At 34.9% G+C, this 25,062-nt stretch overlaps 1 protein-coding gene across 7 annotated transcripts in view; it reads left to right on the top strand.

Annotated features, from left to right (window-relative positions):
• Positions 1-25,062, top strand: part of LOC123541688 (NADPH oxidase 5-like) — a 68,107-nt gene that overhangs the window by 22,620 nt on the left and 20,425 nt on the right. Inside the window, exons 1-10 of one of the 7 annotated variants that reach the window (XM_053531061.1) lie at positions 1,352-1,373; positions 2,568-2,916; positions 5,739-6,273; positions 9,936-10,087; positions 11,823-11,900; positions 19,731-19,842; positions 20,610-20,760; positions 21,385-21,595; positions 23,072-23,258; positions 24,092-24,296. In XM_053531061.1, coding sequence (XP_053387036.1) covers positions 1,367-1,373; positions 2,568-2,916; positions 5,739-6,273; positions 9,936-10,087; positions 11,823-11,900; positions 19,731-19,842; positions 20,610-20,760; positions 21,385-21,595; positions 23,072-23,258; positions 24,092-24,296 — 1,987 coding nt within the window. In that variant the 5' untranslated portion in view covers positions 1,352-1,366. Of the gene's footprint in view, positions 1-1,351; positions 1,374-1,608; positions 1,631-2,567; positions 2,917-4,385; positions 4,531-4,605; positions 4,625-5,738; positions 6,274-9,935; positions 10,088-11,822; positions 11,901-14,579; positions 14,634-19,730; positions 19,843-20,609; positions 20,761-21,384; positions 21,596-23,071; positions 23,259-24,091; positions 24,297-25,062 lie in introns of those variants that run through there. The other 6 variants (XM_053531062.1, XM_053531060.1, XM_053531065.1 and 3 more) reach the window with 6 other exon arrangements.

The raw sequence follows: 25,062 nt of genomic DNA, 5'->3' as shown, positions 1-25,062 counted from the left end.
ATCCCGGATGTATCTCGCTCCTTCAGGCTTATCCTTGAATCTTGAATTAATACGTTTTGCATCCGGGTGTGTAGGTAGATAATTTTAATGAAATTTGATACTAACAAGAAACACTATTATATCTAAATATGATATTTATCAAAATATTTTCCTTACAATAGATATAATCAGTTTAAATCTATGATGTAAAGCATGAAATGTGACACTTGAGGTTATGTCTTTGCTTTTTCGGTTTCAAATGCACCTAACTGCTAGATATATCGGCGGTAGCTGAATAAAGATGGATTAAAATGGTTATTTTTTATTTCATCGGAGGTACAATATCAAGATATCACACATGAAGGATAGAGAGTAAATAGTTTTGACTATTGACCGGCACATTATTCAATGCATATTTTGTTATATGACATCACAGTGAATTTTCAAATTTTGTTCTTCTATTCTTGACTTTCCCCCAACAAAATTAAGCGTTGAACTATAGACCGACCAATAGAACAAACTATTACCCGGCGATTTATTTAAGGAGTCGTATAACAGTATATGTTTCAGACATCTAAATATTTTTATTTAATAACTCACTGTCAAAGTGACTGGATCGCAAAACAAATAAACAAATTTTGAAACGTACAAATTACTACCACAGAGCAAAGCATTCTCAGAACCCCGTTCATTGGAATAAATTCAAAACAATCCGTAATGAAATAGTATCACTTATTCGCACTGCTATATAATCAATTATTTTCATCTCTCAAGACGTTGAAGATGCTTTGAAGTCCCTAAATATCAACAAATCTGCCGGACCTGATGAAAAATAAGCAACCGTATATTGCGCGAAACTGCCTCTGTGCTTAAATTTTCTCTTTGATCCCTGTTAAATTGTACTCTACAAGGCAGTAAGGTACTTCAACCTGAAAAGATGCTAACGGTTGTGCTATATTTAAAAAAGGCGACCCATCCTTAACCAACAACTACCGACCGAAATCGTTGCTTTGTTGCATGGAAAATGTTTTTGAACGCATTACATTTATGTATCTTTTCAACTTTCTTCGTGATAATAACTTTTTTTGTCTTTACAGTCTGGGTTCAAACCAGGAGATTCAACAGTAAATCAGCTCACATACCGGTATTTGTACAATACCTTCTGTAAGGCTGCTTGAGACTACTTTCATCTATTGCACCCTAACACTTTACACCTTACTGAATGGAGACCGGAATCTCAGCGATGATATTAACATCCAAATATTCAGTCAAGCAGTTCAAAACATAATCATGGAAAGTAGAAAATAAAATCTGTAAAAAGATCCTTTGGAAGCAAAGAATGCAACCAAGAAGAATAATAGCAGACTCGGTTTGACTGAGTCTCTTCATGAGAGGTAATAAGATGTGCAACACCGCTCACGCCCCCTAGCACCGGCTTAAGCGGAACTCTATTACACGTATGTTGAATGAACTCCATGATCCCAAAGGATCAGAAAATATAACAACACTGAACCCAAGTACGGGAAGACTTTTTACAGCCGCCACACGGCAGTTAAAAATTGCTGTTGTGATAGTTAATACAATCTGTAAAAAGATCCTTTGGAAGCAAAGAATGCATCCAAGAATAATAATAGCTGACTGTTCATGAGAGGTAATGAAATGTGAAGATTTCATGAGCACTTGGTTACATAATATAACATGCTTGCTGCCATCATTTTACAATACGAATGAATCTCAATCCATTCTCTTTCTTTCTCTGCTTATCTGACTTTCAACTTACACACTCATACTCATTAGCTACATGTGTGCTTGTTTAACTTTAGTATCCCTTATTTGACAATGTTCTAATTTATAGTTCTTTGATCAAGCGTTAAATTTGATTATATTTCTCAAAGATAATATTAAAGACCTTACGAGTAAATCCATTCTATCAAAGTGGTCAGGGGTGCGCAAAACCGCTGTTAATCAACATTAATAACTTTTATGTTTTCTATTTTTGAATGAACAAAAAAAAACAGGTGCCGATTTTATCTACTCTCGAGATGCAAACAGACTTTTAGCCGCCCAACGTCTTCGTGGACCTCTTACTTTATTATGTCATTTTTTTCTAAATGTGACACTTTAGGAGCGACGAGATTTATAAGGATTGCCAAACTTACATTCCGCTTATGACGTCTAATGATTTATTGTCTGATAAAATAAGAACTAGAGTGCTAATATTTGAATATTTCACCACTTGTGCTAACAGTTTTATGTTAATTGAAATTTCCTGCGAATCTGAATTTAAAACCGTGGTATATCAGAGATAAACCACATTAAGCCTTAAAGGCTCTGACAATACGCATTATAGTATCATATTATATTATAAAATGATCATAACATTCAAGGACCTGACGTAATGTGACAACATTTGACGTCAAAATGGCCTCCTAACGGACCGCGCATCAAGCCCATTATTACCATGCAGGATACTAGTAAACAACGATTTATTTTCTTTTTTTTCAGTGACAAACGAACCAAGTCGTGTTAAAATGTAAGAAATTAGATTGCTACAACTGTAACCAATCTGATTTTTTTTTTTTTTGCAGGAACCGAATTATCTTCAGAGGTCAGTCGCCGATATACCGGGCCGTTCCTTGTGAACATAAGTATTGATGGCAAAGAACCAATAATTTCAGGATCTGTGAGCAGTTTCTATACTCCTACAACCATCTTTCATGACGTCACACAATTTGGCACAAATAATTGGCTGAACGGTTACGCTGACGGCGCATGCTCCCAACACATTGGAACGCGTAAAAAGAATGGTTTCCATGTGAGAAGATTCTTGCCACGTGCAAGTGAGCCAAATTTAGCGAACGCTTATCATTTAGAGAAACGGCTTTTAAAAGCTTCTTCTTTTGACCAATTTGTTTATGATTTGGAGCTCAAAGAAAGGTATTACATTTTAGCAATAATTTAGTAACAGCATACACAGAAAGCTAAGCCAATTTGCTGGCTCTTTGGCGAAATTTTCTCCCTTTAAAAACAACTTCTCGAGTGCAGTAAGTCGGATTAGCGTGTTTATATTTTCGCGCTAGGACTTAGTTTGACATATCCACGGATCAGCTTAAAAACTTATAACGATTTCTAAAATATAACCACAAGCAGATATCGCTTACATAAACACGTTTGTCGTTTAATTGCCAGTGAAAAGTTTTATCCATTCGTAAGTGAAGTCCAAACAAGGTTACGTTTTTTCTAATAATATCGTATATCAATGTAAAAACTTCGATGTATGTTTTGCGTGAATTCGTATTTCATTTTCGCAATTTCTTTAAAGAAATATTTAAACATATATAAACCTACGTAATCAAATACAGCCACCAAAGAAAAACAAACTTAAGCAAAAGAGGTTAAAAGAGGCACTTCACAACTTGAAATCTAATTGAGTGTTTACAATAAACTTGAGAAGTCATGATCAGATCATTCAGACTACGATATTTTCATGACTTTTTGTTCTGTTCTATGTTGTCTTATTGCTAAATTCCGTTTTCAGATTAATCCCAGTGCACGAGTATCACTAAGATACTTTGAGCCGCGCCATAAGAAAAACAACATAGTGGCTTTGCGACCAGCATAGATCCAGACCAGCCTGCGCATCCGCGTTGTCTGGTCAGGATCCATGCTGTTCGCATACGGTTTCTCTAATTACAATATGCTTTGAAAGCGAAAAGCATGGATCCTGCGCGGATGCGCAGGCTGGTCTGGATCTATGCTGGTCGCAGAGCCATTATGTTGGTTTTCTCATGGTATGGCTCATTTTCTGTTTTTATACCCTGAAATCCCGAAAATAAGCCGGTTTTGAAAATAAGCCGTTCTCGAAAATAAGCCACCATTTCCTAACGGTTTCTTTAATTACAATAGGCTTTGAAAGCGAGCAGCATGGATCCTGAGCAGACTGCGCGGATGCGCAGGCTTGTCTGGATGTATGCTGGTCGCAAAGCCATAATGTTGGTTTTCTCATGGTGTGGCTCATTTTTTGTTTTCATACCCTGAAATCTATGGATCTATGCTGGTCGCAAAGCCATTGTGTTGGTTTTCTTATGGTGTGGCTATATTTCTGTGTTGTTTTTTTTCTGAAATCCCGAAAATAGGCCGGTTTTAAAATAAACCGTTCTCGAAAATAAGCCACCATTTCCTAACGGTTTCTCTAATTACAATAGGCTTTGAAACCGAACAGCATGGATCCTGAGCAAACGGCGCGGAGGTTCTGACGTAATTCGTAGTATTAAATATTTGTATACACGTCATTGGATGTATACGATATATTAAACTTAAAATAATTTCGACACGATAGTTTTAAATTTTGATCAGTAGCTAAATATTTGCACGGGATCATATTACACTTAAAATACAACGCCAAGTGCAACGATCTTTTATGTCATTCCTGACGGTTGTAACAGTCAAAATGCAACACGGAAAAACATATTAGAAACATTTTGTAAAAAACTGAATTTTCAATACGAAAAATTGGAAATTGTATCACTGGAATATTATTATTATACATAAGTATATGTTTAACTTTTTACTGTCGAACATATAATGATTTTGTGCCTGTGAACGTTTACCATTGTGGCGTGGAATATCGATGGCAGTGTATTACGTATATCTCTAAGTTTTATTCACCGATAAATGAATTACAATAATTTTCGGAAATGATTACATAATTTTGCAGTTTTATAGAATTATGTAAATTATATATCATTCTATAAGGTTATAGAGGCGAAGTTTCATTTGGAAGATCGTCTTCGCTAGTTGAGCCGTGCCATGAGAATACCAACATAATGGCTTTGCGACCAGCATGGATCTAGACCAGGCTGCGCATCCGCGCAGTCTGGTTAGAATCCATGCTGTTCGCTTTCAAAGCCTATTGCAGTTAGAGAAACCGTTAGCGAACAGCATGGATCCTGAGCAGACTGCGCGGATGCGCAGGCTGGTCTAGATCCATGCTGGTCGCAAAGCCACTATGTTGGTTTTCTCATGGCGCGGCTCAGTTTAGTTTTACGACCAAAAATGTATATTTGTGGGAACATCTCTGCATTTGTAACGAAAAAAATATTTTGATACAAATGTGCATGTGTAATAAAACATTAAGCTATAAACACTTTGACGAAGAATTCTTACATACGCTAAGATAACCTGGACTTTTTGCTAGGTACTAAATTGTTTGGCAGGACCTCTCGAGTAAATGTTTTTATTGTTTTATCACCAAAACCGGCCGAGATGTAATGGTCGTATCGTCTGTATGATTGTCATTTCCTAAAATAAACGGTTGCCATGTGAAAAGTGATATCATATAAAGTTAAAAAAAAAAACACTTTCTTTGAGAACATTTTTCTTTTCACTACAGAGGTCGTACCAAACCAGTTTGTATCTAAAAAGAATTCTTCTAAGGTTGTGGGGTGCACGGAAGCCGCTTCTGGCACCAGAAGTTTTTTGAAGTTTGTTGGTTCAAATTAAAACTAAAAAGAACACCTCAAAATTGAACAATTGGAATAACAAATAAATACAATCTTTACAATATTATAGCTTTGTTGTTACTGGAAACAAACGATAATTTTAAAAGAACGTTACATCCGCTATCAAGCTTTAATTATGAATTGTCTCGTGCATGAAAATAAAACTCCTCAAAGTTTATATATGGAATATATAAATTTACCTTTAATCAACTAATCCTGCTATAAATGATAAATCGGTACCTTTGTCTTTTGTTTCAGACAAGTACAGCAACAGTCACGTGATGTGAATTACAACCAACTGAAACCGTTCTTACATACCCCAGAATCTCGCGAATCCGCAGCTAAAACTTACTCTTTGTTGTATAAAACAGGAACTGAGAGAATGTCAGAGGGGCAAACGAACCCGGCTTTTAATTTTGATGTTGATGGCATTGAGGATACAAAACAGGATAAAGGAGAACCAGAATTTCAGATCACAAGATTTGGCGGGAGTGTGTCTAACGGAGAAGGCAATTCAGACGATATTCACACGTATACTGTATCAAATGATGATGAAAATGAAGTTGTTCAAGTAACAAGATTTGGCGGGAAAGAGAATGACAGAGAACAGAGTATAAAGAATAGAAATACATATACCGTATCCAACGAAACTGAAGTAAAAGAAACAGTTCTTGACATACTACATAAAAGTCAAAAGAAAGATAAAGTAGACGATAGTCATAATAACAACGAAGTACGAAAAGATGATGTTCGAATAACAATATCTGAACATGACGATTTCAAGGATGAGAAGGTACGTATCATTTCAATTTATTTCTTTTATCAAATTTAAGGTAGTTCTTTTTTTCAACTTTTTTTCCTAAATATCTCAATAAATACAAATAAAAGGTTGCCATTTATTAGTGATGAGAATCGGACAGCTGAAGCAGAATCGATTAATCGGTCCGATTCTGATCTCTCTCCGATTCGATTAATCGAAAGAATCGGAACCGAAAGATCAATACAGACTGTTGTAACGTGGCAATATTGTAGTAACAGCAAACCTTTCTCAAGACTTTCAGATTATTGTATGACTCATTTTATTACTTTTTATGAAGAATTCTATGACACAGCTGCTGTACTGCACAGCCTTTAGCAACTGTTGGGCAGTTATGGCCTAGTTGTTCGAACCTTTATCCGGCTGTTAACCTATCTGCTGGTTAGATCTTGATTCAATATATTTGTCTTGATGGGATTTTTTTATTTCACTATAAAGGCAGTCCTTAACTCAAAGATTTGTTTTTCAAATTCTTCTAAAATGTCGACATATAGCCTTAAAAGTTAACCAACCGATAGCTTAAGTTTGAACAAGTAAGTCCAAACTGCGATCTGGGAGGAACTATTGGACCAAATGCAAAAGTAACTAGTATTCATCTTTTGTCTATGAGTAAAGGACTGGGATTCAAGTCATGCTAGATGCCCTGCCAGATTTGACATGGAATATATGCTGGGGACATTGCTGGCAGGTCTGGAATTAGTTTTTTTTTTTAAAGTAAATGCACTATTTTATATTGAAGGAATAATAAAAGCTTGTCAAATAAAATCTGAAAATTGTTTCCAATTAGAAAAAAAGTGGGTGGGGTACCTTCGTTAATGTACGCTTTAAAGCATATTTTGCAAACAGCTCTAGTAGTATCAAGGTTTTCCTTAAAAGGAGCCAACCCCCGGTATTCAGGCTTCATGCAGAACCCAAAATATTTCAAGGCGTCTGATTTTTTACTGCCAGGGCAACAATTTTTTTATTATTGTTACGATCATGACAGCTGGCCTGACAGCGTTCTCCATTAAAGAGCAGATATTTTGTAATACTAACCCAAAGATTATAAAAGAGCAAAAGTATTTAAGCTAAACAGCGAGAAGTATCTGAAAAAGTCCTGAAAGCGGGATTTTAATTTTTTAACAAAATCAGCGACTAGAATCGATTCTTTTTGGTCAGAATCGATGTCGGCGACTTTGAAACATTGGCGATGATTAATCGAACATCGGCGACAATCGGAACATCACTACCATTTATCCATGGGATAGCTTGCGTTTCTTATGCTTTATTCTTTCTTTAAGGATAACTCGAGTTACGCAAACACGATTGGTTTTCAAACGTGCAGAACAGCTTTAATACTCGTAATTTTAGGGAATGAATTAGAATGGTTGCAATGGTTGTTAGGGGTGATCCCTTGCAACCAACAGTCTTACTGATTTTATATGTATAAACTGTTTGGGGGCACCATGTCACAAAAATTTGATGCGGTCTTCAAACTTTGGATTAATTAAATGCCCTAATCTTATGTGTCTTAATTAATTTTATGCTCTAATTTTATACGTTTTCAAAATGTAAATTAATTTTATGCCCTAATTTCGTATCTCTTCAAAATGTAAATTAAATACGTTTTCAAAATGTAAAAAAGATATGCCCAAATTTCGTATGTCTTCAAATGTTTAGTGAATTTTCTTTCCAAATTTTTGCAGTGACAGGAGGTTAAACGTCCTTAGCGATACAAAAATTTACTTGAAAAGAATCTCCATAAATCTTAAGCAGAGGGTAAACAATTTAACTTAAGGCATTTTCCGAAAGAAAAAAAAAGATTGGTCAGAAGCTACAATTCCCTTAAGTGTTGTTATATTTTATGGTCATTTTTGATAATAAGAAATGAACTTGGGTGGCAAAACTTAAAAGATGAACTGAGACAAGACTAAAATTGTTATCCATTTAGTTGAAGTCCTCCTGCCGTCAAACCTTGAGCGCCCTATGAGACTAACTCGCCATATAGATTTAAGAGAAAAAGGTAATCGAAAATAGATAGATAGATTCTTTATTACCTCCACAGATAGGAGAGCATCTGGTCACAAAGGATAGGATTTAAGGGCATAATAATAGGATTTAAGGGCATAATAATAGGATTTAAGAACATAATAATAGGATTTAAGAACATAATAATAGGATTTAAGAACATGATAATAGGATTTAAGAACATAATAATAGGATTTAAGAACATGATAATAGGATTCAATAACATGATAATAGAACATGATAATAGGATTTAAGAACATAATAATAGGATTTAAGAACATGATAATAAGATTTAAGAACATGATAATAGGATTTAAGAACATAATAATAGGATTTAAGGGCATAATAATAGGATTTAAGAAAATAATAATAGGATTTTTAAGGGCATAATAATAGGATTTAAGGGCACAATAATAGGGTTTAAGAACATGATAATAGGATTTAAGAACATAATAATCGGATTTAAGGGCATAATAATAGGATTTAAGGGCACAATAATATGATTTAAGAAAAAAAATAATAGGATTTAAGAACATAATAATAGGATTTAAGAACATGATAATAGAACATGATAATAGGATTTAAGAACATGATAATAGAACATTATAATAGGATTTAAGAACATAATAATAGGATTTAAGAACATGATAATAGAACATGATAATAGGATTTAAGAACATGATAATAGGATTTAAGAACATAATAATAGGATTTAAGAACACGATAACAACATTTAAGAACATAATAGTAGAACATGATAATAGGATTTAAGAACATAATAATAACATTTAAGAACATGATAATAGGATTTAAGAACATGTTTATAGGATTTAAGAACATAATAATAGAACATGATAATAGGATTTAAGAACATAATAATAGAACATGATAGTAGGATTTAAGAACATAATAATAGGAATTAAGAACATGATAATACGATTTAAGAACATGTTTATAGGATTTAAGGGCATAATAATAGGATTTAAGGGCATAATAATAGGATTTAAGAACATAATAATGTGATTTAAGAACATAATAATAGGATTTAAGAACATGATAATAGGATTTAAGAGCATAATAATAGGATTTAAGAACATAATAATAGGATTTAAGAACATGATAATAGGATTTAAGGGCATAATAATAGGATTTAAGGGCATAATAATAGGATATAGAAAATAATAATAGGATTTAAGAACATAATAATATGATTTAAGGGCATAATAATAGGATATAGAAAATAATAATAGGATTTAAGAACATGATAATATGATTTAAGAACATAATAATAGGATTTAAGGGCATAATAATAGGATTTAAGAACATAATAATAGGATTTAAGGGCATAATAATAGGATATAGAAAATAATAATAAGATTTAAGAACATAATAATATGATTTAAGAACATAATAATAGGATTTAAGGGCATAATAATAGGATTTAAGAACATAATAATAGGATTTAAGAACATGATAATAGGATTTAAGAACATAATAATAGGATTTAAGAGCGTATTAATAGTTTTAGTATTTATGGCGGAAAAAGTGACAGCCGCATTGAAATAAAAAAGTCACTATGAGCTTTTAAATCTGGTCGCTAACTCAAAACTAATTTCACATTTTTATAACAGGGACTGAATGTGACACCAAAACAGACATTTAAGCAGCCAGGCCCTTCGAATGGCTTCCCAACCAAGGATAGCTCACAGACGCACAAAGGCAAAGATGAAAAAGCAGTACGTCAGTCACTCACGGTAGAGACCGCTCCACCCTTGGACGCAAAGTAAGCCCCTCTTTTTCCCTTTACTTATTTCCGTTTTTAATGTTCCCGCATTAATTTGGTGGACATTTAGCGTTACTTATGTCCGTATTTCCGTCAATATGTCTGGCCCGAAATTATCTTTTTCGTTCAACTCCTCCCATACTTTTAACCTGATTTTTTTAAAACTTTCAACGACGAACAAGTTTGATGTGCAGATGTCCATAAAGGAAGGAACTTTTACTTTAGTCCTTTGATAATTTACTATTTGAAAATAGATCAAAATCGCGTGTCTTCAACTCCTCAAGCACTTTTGAAAGGACCTGCCTAAAAGTTTCACAGATGAAGAACCTTGATGTGAATACTGAACTTGTTCTCTGTGGCTATATTTTCTAGAATCATGGCGGTTTCTTAATTCTACAAAAATATGCCATAGTGCAAAAATTTGGTGGGTTCAACTAGTCAGTCATGTACTTTTTGAAGGAATACATTTAAAGTTGCTCAGATGCACAACCTTATCTTTGAAAGACAACTTTGAAGATAGCTTTATCTAGATACGTCGAGCATTATGTTGCCTGACATAGTAGGTATGTTTTATGGACAAAGCTAAAATTATCAACGATTTCCCAAGTTACAAAAGAGGTTGATATCTTCATTTCTACGGGGTAAGAAGTCTGTGTTTAATGCACGTGAATGCCCACGGTTTTATATTTGTACAACGTTTTATATTGTAACATCATTATTTATTTCACAGCTTTCTAAGGGGTTCTTTGAACCAAACAGAGGACGAATGGAGTGGGGAGAAATCTTTTATATAATGAAAATGGGTAACACGATGCAGCTGTCTTTTCGACGCAAATTTCTGACACACAATGAATGCATTCTTTAGTCAATTAAGCTACAATCTCGTTTCCAACCTGACCAAACGTCTGTCATTCACGTTTCATACAGCAACATCAAACTTAATTAGAGCACCTTGAGTCTTTTCAAGTTTGAATATACATGATGTACTTATTTTTACAACAAAAAAGTGTGTCTTCCTATTGTATGCGAATTGATGAAAGAGAGTTATGTAGCATAAATAGATTAGATGATACCACAGAATCGGCTGTATCTCTGCCCATGAGGATATTACATATATATCAATTGTATAGGATGGCAATAGCTTCATTGGTGTAATTATGGTATAGCTGAAGTAATTATAAACGACGTCGTATTTCTGCCAGCAGATACATTTAAGACATAGTGTTAGGAATGCCCTTTGACATGTAACTTGCGAAAACAGTAGAAAGAGTCAGCGGGAATCATTGTCCGAAACGATCCAGGAGCAATGTTGCTATTGGTACACAAACAACTTATCCATAAGCTTGTCATTGTGTTTCCAGTATAATTGAAAATAGACAATTGTCTTGTTTACGTTACTCAACATTTAATGTAATTTTAAAACATGAATTAATTTGTTTATATTGGATTGGACTCCTAACGGCAATCCATAATTTTTTGTGTAATTTCGTATTCTCGTCCATTTTTTCGGTATTTTTCGGCCTTAAATGTTGCTCATACGTGCAATTGTTTCGCCGGAAAATGCCGAAAAGGGACGGAATTTACCGATTCTTACGATAGGTCTATTATCCTCTCTAACATAGGTTGTGTTTTAGCATCTGGATGGGAACTTTGCCACAGCAATTTTGACAAGACCCTTGAACATATGAATGATAAGAAATGACATTTTAGAATATTTATGGATATGTTTTTGTAGTTTGCGTGTAGAAAGACCACAATTTACTCCAAGATCACCAGGTTTTGGGCGTAAATACCGCAACCTGCCAAAATGGACGTAGGTTTTGTCTAAAAACATCTACTTTATTTAAAATCCTTCGCTTTACCGTTTATAGCTGAAATTTATAGCGTTTGATGAATGAATGTATTCTTTATTTCTTTTGCCCGCACAACGCATAGAAACATATTGTTAGATACTGCTTCTTTTTTTTCCCGAGAAAACCATGCATAATCACCACCAAAACACACTTAACATCCTTCTGCACAGGTAAAACACAATCGAATACACAAACACGATTTATTATGATATTTCCTCAATACACATGCCTTGCAACCCTATTTTTGCTTAAGTTTTTAATTATTTTTATGCTAGGTTAGAAATATGTAACTGGAGTAGTTTTAATTACTACATACGCATTTATAGCCTCCGCCAGTTTCAGACGGACGATAAATGTTTATATATGTAGATAATTAGCTCACATGTCACAAAGTGACAGGGTGAGCTTTTGTGATCGCGCAGCGTCCGTCGTCCGTCTTCCGTGCGTGCGTGCGTCCGTGCGTGCGTAAACTTTTGCTTGTGACCACTCTAGAGGTCACATTTTTCATGGGATCTTTATGAAAGTTAGTCAGAATGTTCATCCTGATGATATCTAGGTCAAGTTCGAAACCGGGTCATGTGCCTTCAAAAACTAGGTCAGTAGGTCAAATGATAAAAAAAACCTTGCGGCCTCTCTAGAGGCCATACTTTTGAATGGATCTTCATGAAAATTGGTCAGAATGTTCACCTTGATGATATCAAGGTCAAGTTCGGAACTGGGTCAAATGCCATCAATAACTAGGTTAGTAGGTCAAATAACAGAAAAAACCTTGTGACCTCTCTAGAGGCCAAACTTTTCAATGGATCTTCATAAAAGTAAGTCAGAATATTCAACATTTTTCACGGGATCTGTATGAAAGATGGTCTGAATGTTCACCTTGATGATATCTAGTTCAAGTTCGAAACTGGGTCAACTGCGGTCAAAAACTAGGTCAGTAGGTCTAAAAATAGAAAAACCTTGTGATCTCTCTAGAGGCCAAACTTTTCAATGGATCTTCATAATATCAAATTTAATATTAAGTATTCAATATTAAAGTCAAAATATTCAACTTGATGAAATCTAGGTCAAGTTTGAAACTTGGTCACGTGTTATCAATAACTAGGTCAGTAGGTCAAATAATATAAAAACATTGTGACCTCTCTAGAGGCCATATTTTTCATTGGATCTATATGAAAATTGGTTTGAATGTTTATCTTGATAATATCTAGGTCAAGTCCGAAATTAGGTCAACTGCGGACAAAAACTAGGTCAGTAGGTCTAAAAATAGAAAAACCTTGTGACCTCTCTAAGGGCCATGGATCTTCATGAAAATTGGTCGGAATGTTTAACTTGATGATATCTAGGTCAAGTTCGAAACTGGGTCACATGCCATCAATAACTAGGTCAGTAGGTCCAATAACCGAAAAACATTGTGACCTCTCTAGAGGCCATATTTTAAATGGGATCTGTATGAAAGTTGGTCTGAATGTTTATCTTGATGATATCTAGGTCAAGTTCGAAACTGGGTCAACTGCGGTCAAAAACTAGGTCAGTAGGTCTAAAAATACAAAAACATTGTGACCTCTCTAGAGGCCATACTTATGAAACTGGATTACGTGCCTTCAATAAATAGGTCAGTAGGTCAAATAATATAAAACTTTGTGACCTCTCTAGAGGCCATATTTTTCAATGGATCTTCATGAAAATTGGTTAGAATCTTTATCTTGATGATATCTAGGTCAGGTTCAACACTGGGTCACATGAGCTCAAAAACTAGGTCACAGTGTCAAATAATAGAAAAAACGACGTCATACTCGGTTTAAAACTGGGACATGTGGGGACAGATGAGCGATTCAGGACCATCATGGTCCTCTTGTTAGATTAATACTAAAAGCAGTAAATTAAATGAAAAACTAATAATATACAATAAGTTATACTGATTAAATGACGTCAAGCACATGTAGTGTTGCTGCCTCCATTTATACTGTAATTTAACGGAGAAAGACAATTTGTATGTCTTAGTTTTTCGTATTGATGTGTTCGGTTGAACATGGTTTCAAATAGTAATAATCATCATTCATGATAATTAGTATGTTGTATTAACTTTACCTTACATTCACTTTATAAATACTCTTGAATGCGCATAATGCTACCGCAACAGAAATCGTGCGCATGTCAAAATGCATTATAACACACCTTTGTACACTTTTTAATGGCGGCTTGCCACAAAAGTTAATTAATATATGTTTGATTTCAGATTAAATTCACTTAACGCACATGTAGTAGAATACTCATAGGCAAGTTTGATATACTGTAGAGTTATAGAACTGTATTCCCAATTCTTGAAGTAATGGACCCTAACTAACAGTCGATAATCTCCGTGCGATTATGTATTTTCCGTCATATGCGACTTCGGCATTCTTCGGCTATTAAAGTAATTTTCAGTTATGATCGAAGGATTTCGAAATTGCATACGTGGAATACGTAAAAGCCCGGAAATCGCTGATTGACATTACGGATCTATTAGCTTAAGACCATCATATATTAATCTTTGTTATAGTGTGTTGTGATTTAGAGAAAGTATCATGCATGTTAACAAGTTATTGGTAGTTGTACATATATATGTGATGTACTAGTTAAAGAAGATCAGATTTTTTCAGTAACAGGAATTCAACACCACAGCGTAGGTCGTTTTTCGGTGCATACGGGTGGACGTAGGTTTTTATTTTATATACGTGTGATATTGGTCATATCTTATAATCATATATTTTGGAAAATAGATTTATGTTTTGCGTGATTTGCTGGCAAATGAAGCACGTTTTGAGTTCAGATGGTAGTTCTCTAATAACGAAGGCTTGTTCGCGGATATCACAAGTTTATCAGTTTTATCGATTGCTACTAAATCATGATGTATCTTATATAGCATACACAGACGTGCTTCTCGTCGACGGGTTTCAAGGGATTTCCACTGAAGATGTGTTAACATATCTGTAACACTAGACCTGTTTCCGTGCCGATGTAAAACGTATCTCGCGGCCCGGCGTTGAACCATTTCAAGCCTTTGAATGATTATAATGTTGGTGATATGGGTCCCACACAGAACTGGCGTACTCTACTGTAGGTCGAACTAGTGCCTTGTACGCATTCTCTTTCACTTTGGTTGCACCGATGTTCAAGTTCCTTTTTTAAAAAATCGAGTGTTCCATTTGCTTTATTACAAATTTTACTTATATGTTCATTCCACCGAAGATCTGATGTAATATTACAGCCTAGATATTTAACTGACGATACTGATACCAGAGTATACCCATGCAAAATATACTGATGTTTAATAGGTGAACGTTTGCGAGAAATGGTAATTACATTACACTTTTCCGGGTGGAAAACCATTTTCCATTTTTGTTCCCAAGACGCTAGTTTATCCAAATTAGACTGTAGTGTTTCCGCATCCGACATAGATGTTACTGTCATATATGCAATGGTGTCATCTTCAAAAAGTCTAAGTCCGGATGTTAAGCTTTCGGGCATGTCATTTATATAAAATAGAAATAAACTCGGCCCGAGAACACTTCCTTGAGGCACACCGGATTCGACATTTACTGGTTCAGTGGAGACTCCTTCGACGATAACCGACTGTGACCGATGTTCCTTTTGCCATATATGTTTATTTTACCTCGAATTCCATAATGATAAAGTTTATTTACTAGTAGGGAATGGCTCACTTTATCAAACGCCTTACTGAAATCCATTACTAAAACGTCAGTTTGTTTCCCACTTTCCATGTTTCTAGTAATATCATATACAAATTCCATACTCAATACGGCCTGCGGCGTTCTTGATTATATTACTTAGCATCTGATCTCAAAACCGTGTTTCATTTGCCAGCAAATCACACATAACTGATATCTATTTCCCAGATATAAGATAATATGATACGATATATTAATACGCTAAAATATATAAACGGAATATGTTCGTATTCGAAGAATTGTGCAGCTCTGTTATTTGTACGCTTAAAATTTACGCTTAGCCTTGAACTTTGGAAGCTTGTTTTTTGTTTGTTTGTTTTTTAGTGTCATTATCAGTTTGAAATAAAAATCTACTGGGTAGCAACTTGATAAAGCTTGTTTTGATGTGGTCGACTTAAAAATTGATTAACAAAGCTTTAGTTTTGGGAATCTTTTATACTAGTATTTGTTATCATTTTAGAAGTGTAAGTAGGCGAAAAACTTATTTCGATCCTATTTGTGGGAATAAAAAGTTTTCTTGGCTTAAATATTTTGTGAGGTCCGTAAATTTTGAAAACTATGCTATCAAAATTTTCTACACTTGTTTGTTATCAGTAGAGGAGTGATTAGGAGCAGAAAGACATGTCCGACACTTGTCTGACGAGCGTTGGCACCTGATGTGCTTGACGAATTGTACTGTAATAAGATTTCGCGACATCTTTCATTCCGCTCGCCAAAATCATGCAGTATAAAATCTTCCTATAAGGTAGCTGATTTTCGTCGTTGCTTTCTAATATGTTGGTGCATTTGAAGTGCGCAAATGCGCCAGAATGCCAAATCGACAAATACGGCTTTTGTCGTACTTGGGCGCTACTTTGCCATTTTGGAGTATTTCAAACGCGAGGGCACAAAATGGCAAAACCAACTACCAGACTAAACAGAGTTATGGCAACTTGAATGTAAATGACAATCATAAAATGGAAAAATGGAATCTCCTTAAGGTGCTTTACAAAACAAAATGAAAATGTTACAGGTTTTGTTCAGAATGTTCACAATGTTTTGGAAAAGTTTTAATCAGGCCCTCTGGCTCCACGTTGAGCAGAACTCAACAACTGTATGGTTAACACGGACCCAGGACGGAAGACGACACAGATCATGAAAACAAAACTATAAATAATCTGGAACGAGTCTTTTGGTGCTAAGGGGCGTGAGAAATGTTGCATATTTCATTGCATTTCATAAACAGATTCCGTCAAGTCGAGTCAGCTACTTTGTTGTTTGGTTGCATTCTATGCTTCCAGTGGAACTTCTGATATTGATTAATGCCAATCAGTAATAAGAGCTTCAAAACTTAGTAATAAACCATATGTTAAATATGTGACTTACAAAAAATATACACATATCCATAATATACACAATCGGTGCATTATATATTTTATTTATTGTAAAAACCTCTCGACCTATATTAATTTATAGACTGATGTGCAATCTTGAGCAGATACAAACTTGTAAATAACATCATTTAAATTCCATGCGATATATCGCTGTGAAATCATTAATATTCGTGGGGGACTAGTTTTCGTGGATTTCGTGATTGAGTTAACCAACGAAATTTAATCCCAACGAACAAGTACAATTCCCATTCATTTTATGTTCAAAAGTTGAAATCCACGAATTCATATTCCCACGACATTACCGTTTTGACCAAAACCACGAAAATTCATGCCGCGACATTAAATGATTTTACATTATTGCTACATAACTTTTATACTAAGCGACATATCAGACCTAAATAACTTAAAGAATTAGAAAAATAATACGGCATAAACTATTTCATTATCGTTTCTGTCTTACCAATTTTATAGTAATGCGGATTAGGGGAGATATAAGAGGCTCAGTGTTAATGATAGGAACCCCAATTACGTGGTCGTTGAAAAATAATATATCTTTAATTTTCGTCTATTGACTGCGGATCTAAATGATTTAATCTTCACTAACAATGCCTGTTTTGCAATTTTCAAAAGTGTTTGCATGCTTACAAAATACAGCTTCATCTCGGTAACTTATCACGCCAAGGCGGAACGTCTAAGAACTAAAAGTTTACATCTGCTTACTTGGTTTTTAATAAAGGCTACCTCACCGTTCGAGTTTGATTTAAAGGTACTGTTTGTACGAGTAAATGACTTACAATGATGGGACTGAATTCAGTTTATCAAATATCTTTATGACATTGTGTAACTCTTGTTTTTTGTTATCCTGTTTTCTATTTTGCATTCCATATTTGAACCTGTTTATTGGCCTCTAAATGTTTGTAGCATGGTTCAGCATTGTCTATCTTTGCTTGAACTCTCCTGTTTGATTTTTTTGCACTTGATGTTGTCTATCTTGCTTTTGTTGGGACTTCTTGCTTTTCGTATATTAACCTGTTTTGCCTAACTGTTTTGCATGGTTCAGCATCGTCTATTCTTAAACTACTTTATGACATTGTGTTACTTCTTTTGTTGCCTGCTTTCGTATATTAACCTGTTTTGCCTAACTGTTTTGCATGGTTCAGCATCGTCTATTCTTGAACTATCTTTATGACATTGTGTAACTTGTTTTGTTGCCTGCTTTCGTATATTAACCTGTTTTGCCTAACTGTTTTGCATGGTTCAGCATCGTCTGTTCTTGAACTATCTTTATGACATTGTGTAACTTCTTTTGTTGCCTGCTTTCGTATATTAACCTGTTTTGCCTAACTGTTTTGCATGGTTCAGAATTGTTTTTCTTAAACTATCTTTATGGCATTGTGTAACTCGCTTTGTTGACTGCTTTCGTATATTAACCTGTTTTGCCAACAACTGCTTTGCATGTACGTTCATATTGTTTCCTTATTTTGACAAATTTTATGACATTGCTATAACCATATGGTTTTATATATTAAACCTGTTTATGCTAACTGTTTATGGTTCAGCATTGTCTATTCTTGAACTACCTTTATGACATTGTGTAACTTGCTTTCATATATTAACCTGTTTTGCCTAACTGTTTTGCATGGTTCAGCATCGTCTATTCTTGAACTATCTTTATGACATTGTGTAACTCGCTTGGTTGCCTGCTTTCATATATTAACCTGTTCTGCCTAACTGTTTTGCATGGTTCAGCATTGTCTATTCTTGAACTACCTTTATGACATTGTGTTACTTGCTTTGTTGACTGCTTTCGTATATTAACCTGTTTTGCCTAACTGTTTTGCATGGTTCAGCATCGTCTATTCTTGAACTATCTTTATGACATTGTGTAACTTGTTTTGTTGCCTGCTTTCATATATTAACCTGTTTTGCCTAACTGTTGTGCATGGTTCAGCATTGTCTATTCTTGAACTACCTTTATGACATTGTGTAACTTGTTTTGTTGCCTGCTTTCATATATTAACCTGTTTTGCCTAACTGCTGTGCATGGTTCAGCATTGTCTATTCTTGAACTACCTTTATGACATTGTGTAACTTGCTTTGTTGACTGCTTTCGTATATTAACCTGTTTTGCCTAACTGTTGTGCATGGTTCAGCATCGTCTATTCTTGAACTACCTTTATGACATTGTGTAACTTGCTTTGTTGACTGCTTTCGTATATTAACCTGTTTTGCCTAACTATACTGCATGCTGCCGTATTAACTTTTCTTCAATTGCTTCCCTTAGTTGTTGTTACCGAATGTATTAATATCATTGCAAAAATAACCAAAAACAATGAATTTTATTATTTGAAAACTTTTGTATGTAAGTCCTGCATATGTTATGTATAAAATATTTTTCAAGTAACGAGTAATGATATAAAATTCTATTTGTAGGTCTGATTTCTCTTCAATGTACATTTAATAAAGTTCAAATTAATTCGAACATTTTTTATTTTACACTAATTTTGGTAGAATTTAAACGACTTTTTCGCCACTTAGAATTAAAGCTACATATAAGTTCTCGTACACAATTCTTATATATGTATAATATAATATAAAAAACAAAATTGACTTAACGATAAGGTTATTTGCGATAGCATGCAGCATAGACTGATGTTAGTTGAAATAAACTATGTGCATAATTACACAGTGACGAAGACACAAAATGGCTTTCGTGGATAGAGGTCAAATTTAAGGATATTGCTGGTGCAGATGGCGAAATCGATTTGGAAGAGTTTAAAAAAGCTCTTGGTGTGAAAAAGGTAAGGGCGCTTGCTTCTTAAGAAAACTAGTTATTGATGAAACAAGTAAATTACACGTATGAACAGATATAAAAAAATGAACCACTTAATCATTCCGAGTCTTAAAGAGTATCTGACTATCAAATGATTAGATGTAATCATGATAAATTCTCTTCCCGGAAAACTTTATAGTTATAGTAAATAATATTGTTAGGGCATCCCTGACAGAGTGGCTAAGGTCATTGACTTCGAATCACTTTCCTATCATCGCAATGGGTTCGAAGCCTTTTTTGCGGTGCAGGACGTCCGTGTGAGCTAGGCGTATAAATTTGTAGGCTAGGCGTGTGTTTTACCCGGTAAACGCGTAAAAATACACGGTGAGCGTGTATTTTTATAGATCTACCGTTTGAAAATACTCGGTAACCGTGTAAATTTACACGCTAACCGTGTAAATTTACACGCTGACCGTGTATTATGGTATCGCTCGAGCGATTTCAGACTTTTGACCCAAACGGTACGTCACAGAAACTTTAGCAATGTATGAAACTACTGGCCCGATTTTAAAATAATTTCACACAAATGGTCCTTGTGTGACGCTCTCCCTAGAATGTTCAAAATATTTAGATTCGTCAAAAACATGGCCGCGAGGAGGTGTGATCACATTTCCTTATATGTATAAAGGGTAACTCAGGTCGAAGGTCATTACGGTCGTCTTGTTCTAAAATATAGGATTTATTTATTTATTTATTTATTTATTTATATTTTAACGATTTCTTTTTCATTTCTAGTCATTCTTTGCGGAACGATTTTTCGAGCTGTTTGATCAAGACGGCAGTGGGGCCATCGAACTTGGCGAACTGATGGATGGTTTGCGCATGCTCACTAAAGGAACTCCAGTTCAAAAATTACAATTTCTCTTTGATGTATATGATGCTGATGGTAAAGTACTTTTGATCAGTAACTTTAAAGCAAAATTCTTGAGTCTATAATTCTCTTGGTTTAACAGTGCAAACAATCCAGTAGTACTTAATGTCACATAAGGCTTTCAACTCTTTATGCGTAAACGCATTCAGGAGCTGGTCCAAACTAAGAAAGGCGCTTCTTTCAATATTACACGTAAACCTATCATCACGTGATGACGTAGTAATCCAAACAACGAATTCAACAACACTTCCTACTAACTGAACCAAAATATTCAAACCTTTGACAAATTGATATCTATATGAGAAAATACTTATTGAAGGTACAGTTTAACAAAACAATGATACATTTTATATCTATAAAAAATGTAGCAGCAACATTATAAAGGCGCAATAAGCCTTTGATTACTACTAGGAATAAGGTAAAGGCTACTAGCAGAATTGAAAACATAAAAGAACATTCGAATGACATTATGTAGGAGCACTATAAGACACATGCAAAAACTATTTTTTATTATTACTTTTTTTTTGGATAACTTACACAGACCCATTGATCTTACGTCAGTTGCATAAATTCTGAATAATTTATGCATAATCATGTTAATTAAGAGACCGGTATTTGTATATCTGCATATAAATGCAGCAAGTGGCACCATCGATAGAGACGAGCTTATGGCAGTTCTTAGAGCCTGTATGGAAGAAAGCTCACTGTCGCTGACAGAAGAAAACTTACAGGAGCTTACAGACGTGTTATTCGACGATGCTGATGAGGACGAATCAGGAACGATAACTTTTGAAGAACTGAAGACAGAGTTAGAGAAACATCCGGGTGTAATAGAGAATCTCACTATAAGGTATACAGCAGTTTTGTTTGTTGTTTTATTTGGTTTAGCGCCGCAGCAATAGATTGATTTCTGTAGTTGATACTACCATTACCCTGCTAAATTTTCATAATGAACTTGTTCATCTTTCAATTTGGACTGTATCATTAACTGTTAAATTGGTGCTTACCAAAAAGATACTGACTGAATGACGAACAGTGCAGACTATGATGTGCAGGCTGATCTTGGTCTGCACTGGTCGTATAGGTAGAATCACTTGCCGCCAGCTGGATAAGGATTAATATACCCCAGTAATATGTCGAAATAAATCGCACAACAAGACCTTTTTCTAAGAACGCTAACACCACAACGAGACAAAATAAACGATTTAAACGAACTATATAGGCTGTCTTTTTAACTATTGTATCCCACACATTTAATGTCTGTTTTCTTGAGATGAAAGTATTCATAGAATTTTGTTTCTTTCTTATTCTCCACTCCATCTTAACCTTCAACGAGTAGCATTAAGACACATGGTCAATGGAATATTAACGGAAAAGTATCTGCCAAACCTTCGCTTACAGGGGGCCTTAGGGGTGTTGAAGATTTTATGACCTCTCATGAATAGTCAGTCAAACTGGTTCAGCTCTTTGTTTTGCTTGGTTGCGTTCTTTGCTTCCATATGATTGTTTACAGGTCTTAAGTTTATTAAATAGATTTTATCTATATTGTCGTTTCTTCGACCTTTCCTTATGTTGATTATTATCCTGGCTGTGTATCTATAGCAACCGTAATGTCTCGATAGCCTAGTGGTAGAGCGTCCGCTTCGAGTGCGGGAGGTCGTAGTTTCGATCCCCGGCCGCGTCATACCAAAGACGTGAAAAATGGTACCAGTAGCTCCCTTGCTTGGCGCTCAGCATTAAAAGGGAAACTGGCCTCTTCTCTCATACCCTCGTGGCGATGGATACCATCAGGAATGAGGTGTCGAGAGTGATTAATATAAGTTGTAGAACTACCTTCACAATCGACCTAAAATAAATTATGTATAAACTAACCGTAATGTCGTTTTATGCACAATTGAATGTGCATCTACTTTAATGTCCACTAATCAAACATAAGTGTTATATTCACTAACCTAGTCAATATACATAGTAAGATTCTTAAAGTAAGTGTTAAAACATTTACTTTCATGTGGAAAAATTGTAGTCAGTGGAAACTATACAATTCTTTTTGATAACATAATGACAAAAAAACATAAATGTCTCGTACGATTAAAAATGCATCTCTAATATTCAATATGACTTAATTTAAGGGGAGTGTGGTTTAGTGGTTAAGTTGCCGGTCGTTCAATCCGGTGGCCAAGCTATTGTCACGACCATGCCTTCTAATATGACGTAAGTACTGGACTTTTCCTGGCAAAGGACTGTAGAGTGGTTAAAATAAGCGTCAGTCTTTCATCACAATCGACCTAAGATAAATCATATTGTTAAGACATGAACTGTTTTTCAGTGCCGCTCAGTGGCTTAAAACCCCGGATAGTTCTAAGGGAAAGAAAAGCAGCTTCCGATATTTTACAGCGGACTACTGGAAAAACAATTATCGAAAAATTGGATATTTCCTCATTTACTGGGCTCTAAACATTGTCCTGTACGCAGTGGCAATGTGGCAGTATAGAGACTCAAACACGTGGGTTATGGTAGGTATATCATTACCTAAGGTAGTTGACTCGTACATTTGTAATGATAATCGGCAAATTACGTACACTCCATCGGCGATTTCGACATTTTCCGGGTTTTTCCGGAACAATATCTGCACGCTGAGCAAATTTACGTCCGATGAATACCGAATTGCCAATCGAGAATTACGTAATCACACGGATATTGCCGTGATTCACTTCGATTCCTTTACTTAAAAAAAACTGAGGTCCATATAATGGTTCAATTTCTTTTACCAATTTAACACTTTATAATTATTTTGTACTTGTTGAAAAATGCTTAAACATACGAGAAACGCTGAGTAGATGTACATTTTTATTATTCGACTATTTTCCATTGTATAAGGTTTTCGTAAGGAATTTGATAAAATTAGCACGAAATAAAATTACAGAAGAGCAAAAATACAGGAATATTTTCATATTATGGAAGTTCTAAAAGTAAAATACAGTCAATCCTGTCAAGGGAGCAACACAGTCTGGCTGCTTAATTCGCTTACCCTACTTAATTTCTATAATGAACTTTTCCATCTTTCAATTTAACTGTTAAAAGGGGTGCTTATCAAAAGATACTGACTGAAAGGCGAACAGGACTAATCATGATCTACACTTTTCTGCTTAAGGCAAGTAGCTGCTTAATACAGGTGACCGCTGAAGCCAGATGCAACTGTAATTCTTCCTTCTGATTTATTTCTACTTCTTTACCATGAAGCATTCATCTAAACATCTTATTTAATATTTCATCTAGCTTAGAGCCGATAATAGTGTCCTTTTCAAGGTCTCAGATGATAAAAAATGAGCTTACATATGATTTTCAGTTCGCACGAGGCGGTGGACTATGTTTGAACTTCAACTGTATGTGGGTTCTAGTGCTGATGCTGCGGAAAAGTTTAACGTTCCTCCGAATGACGAAATTGGTTTATATTCTTCCTCTAGATCAGGCCATCCAATTCCATAAGATGACAGCTTGGGCCATTGTAGGATTCGCAATCATTCATACATTGGCACATATCGGGAATGCAGGTACGACTTTCAAAATTATATACAGTGCAACCTCTGTAGAGCAGCATCCTTTGGGAGATACAAATATTGACTGTTATGTAGAGATAGTTGTTCCGGAGAGGTAAATTTGATAGTATATTTCTACTTAGGGAAATTTTGATGATATTGTTATGGAGAGGTGTTTGCTTAAGAGAGGGCCGATCTTGAGAAACTGTACTGTACAGGTGAAACTCGATATATCAAACTCGCCTATCTCAAAATCCCGCCTATCTCGAAGACATTTTCAAGTCCCTTCCCAAAAACAAATTGCCAAAGATTTCATTTTAAGTCGAATTTCGGTTACCTCAAAGTAAAACTCGCTCTCGATCCTTTGCAATTCAAGATTAAAAGATTCAGTTGTATATTAAACGTATTTAAAACGGTTGTGTTAATTACTAACACTGATACCGGTATACTTAAGAAATAATATATCGCAAAAAAAAACAACAACAATTATTTTGTCGTGAAATACAGCAATTGTTCAAAATTCAGACACAAAAGAATCATACCAGGAGTGCACAGCCCGAATGATGTATTGGAGCGACAATGATTTTATTCTAGAAATATTCACTGTTTGAGATATATCATTTCAAATCAAATACGATATCAAAGCTTATCGCATAGTGCGGCAATTTTCCTTTGATCTTTGCAGCATGTTATACATAGTAACACACATTATTACTACAAAACTGTGCTGATATCTAACAAAACTGTTGCGATATATATCAACACGGAAATCTCTATGGAG

The sequence above is a fragment of the Mercenaria mercenaria genome, chromosome 19 (assembly GCF_021730395.1).
Source record: "Mercenaria mercenaria strain notata chromosome 19, MADL_Memer_1, whole genome shotgun sequence".
Classification (NCBI taxonomy): domain Eukaryota; kingdom Metazoa; phylum Mollusca; class Bivalvia; order Venerida; family Veneridae; genus Mercenaria; species Mercenaria mercenaria.
The sequence above is the reverse complement of the archived record's forward strand: the minus strand, read 5'-3'. Positions and strand labels throughout refer to the sequence as shown.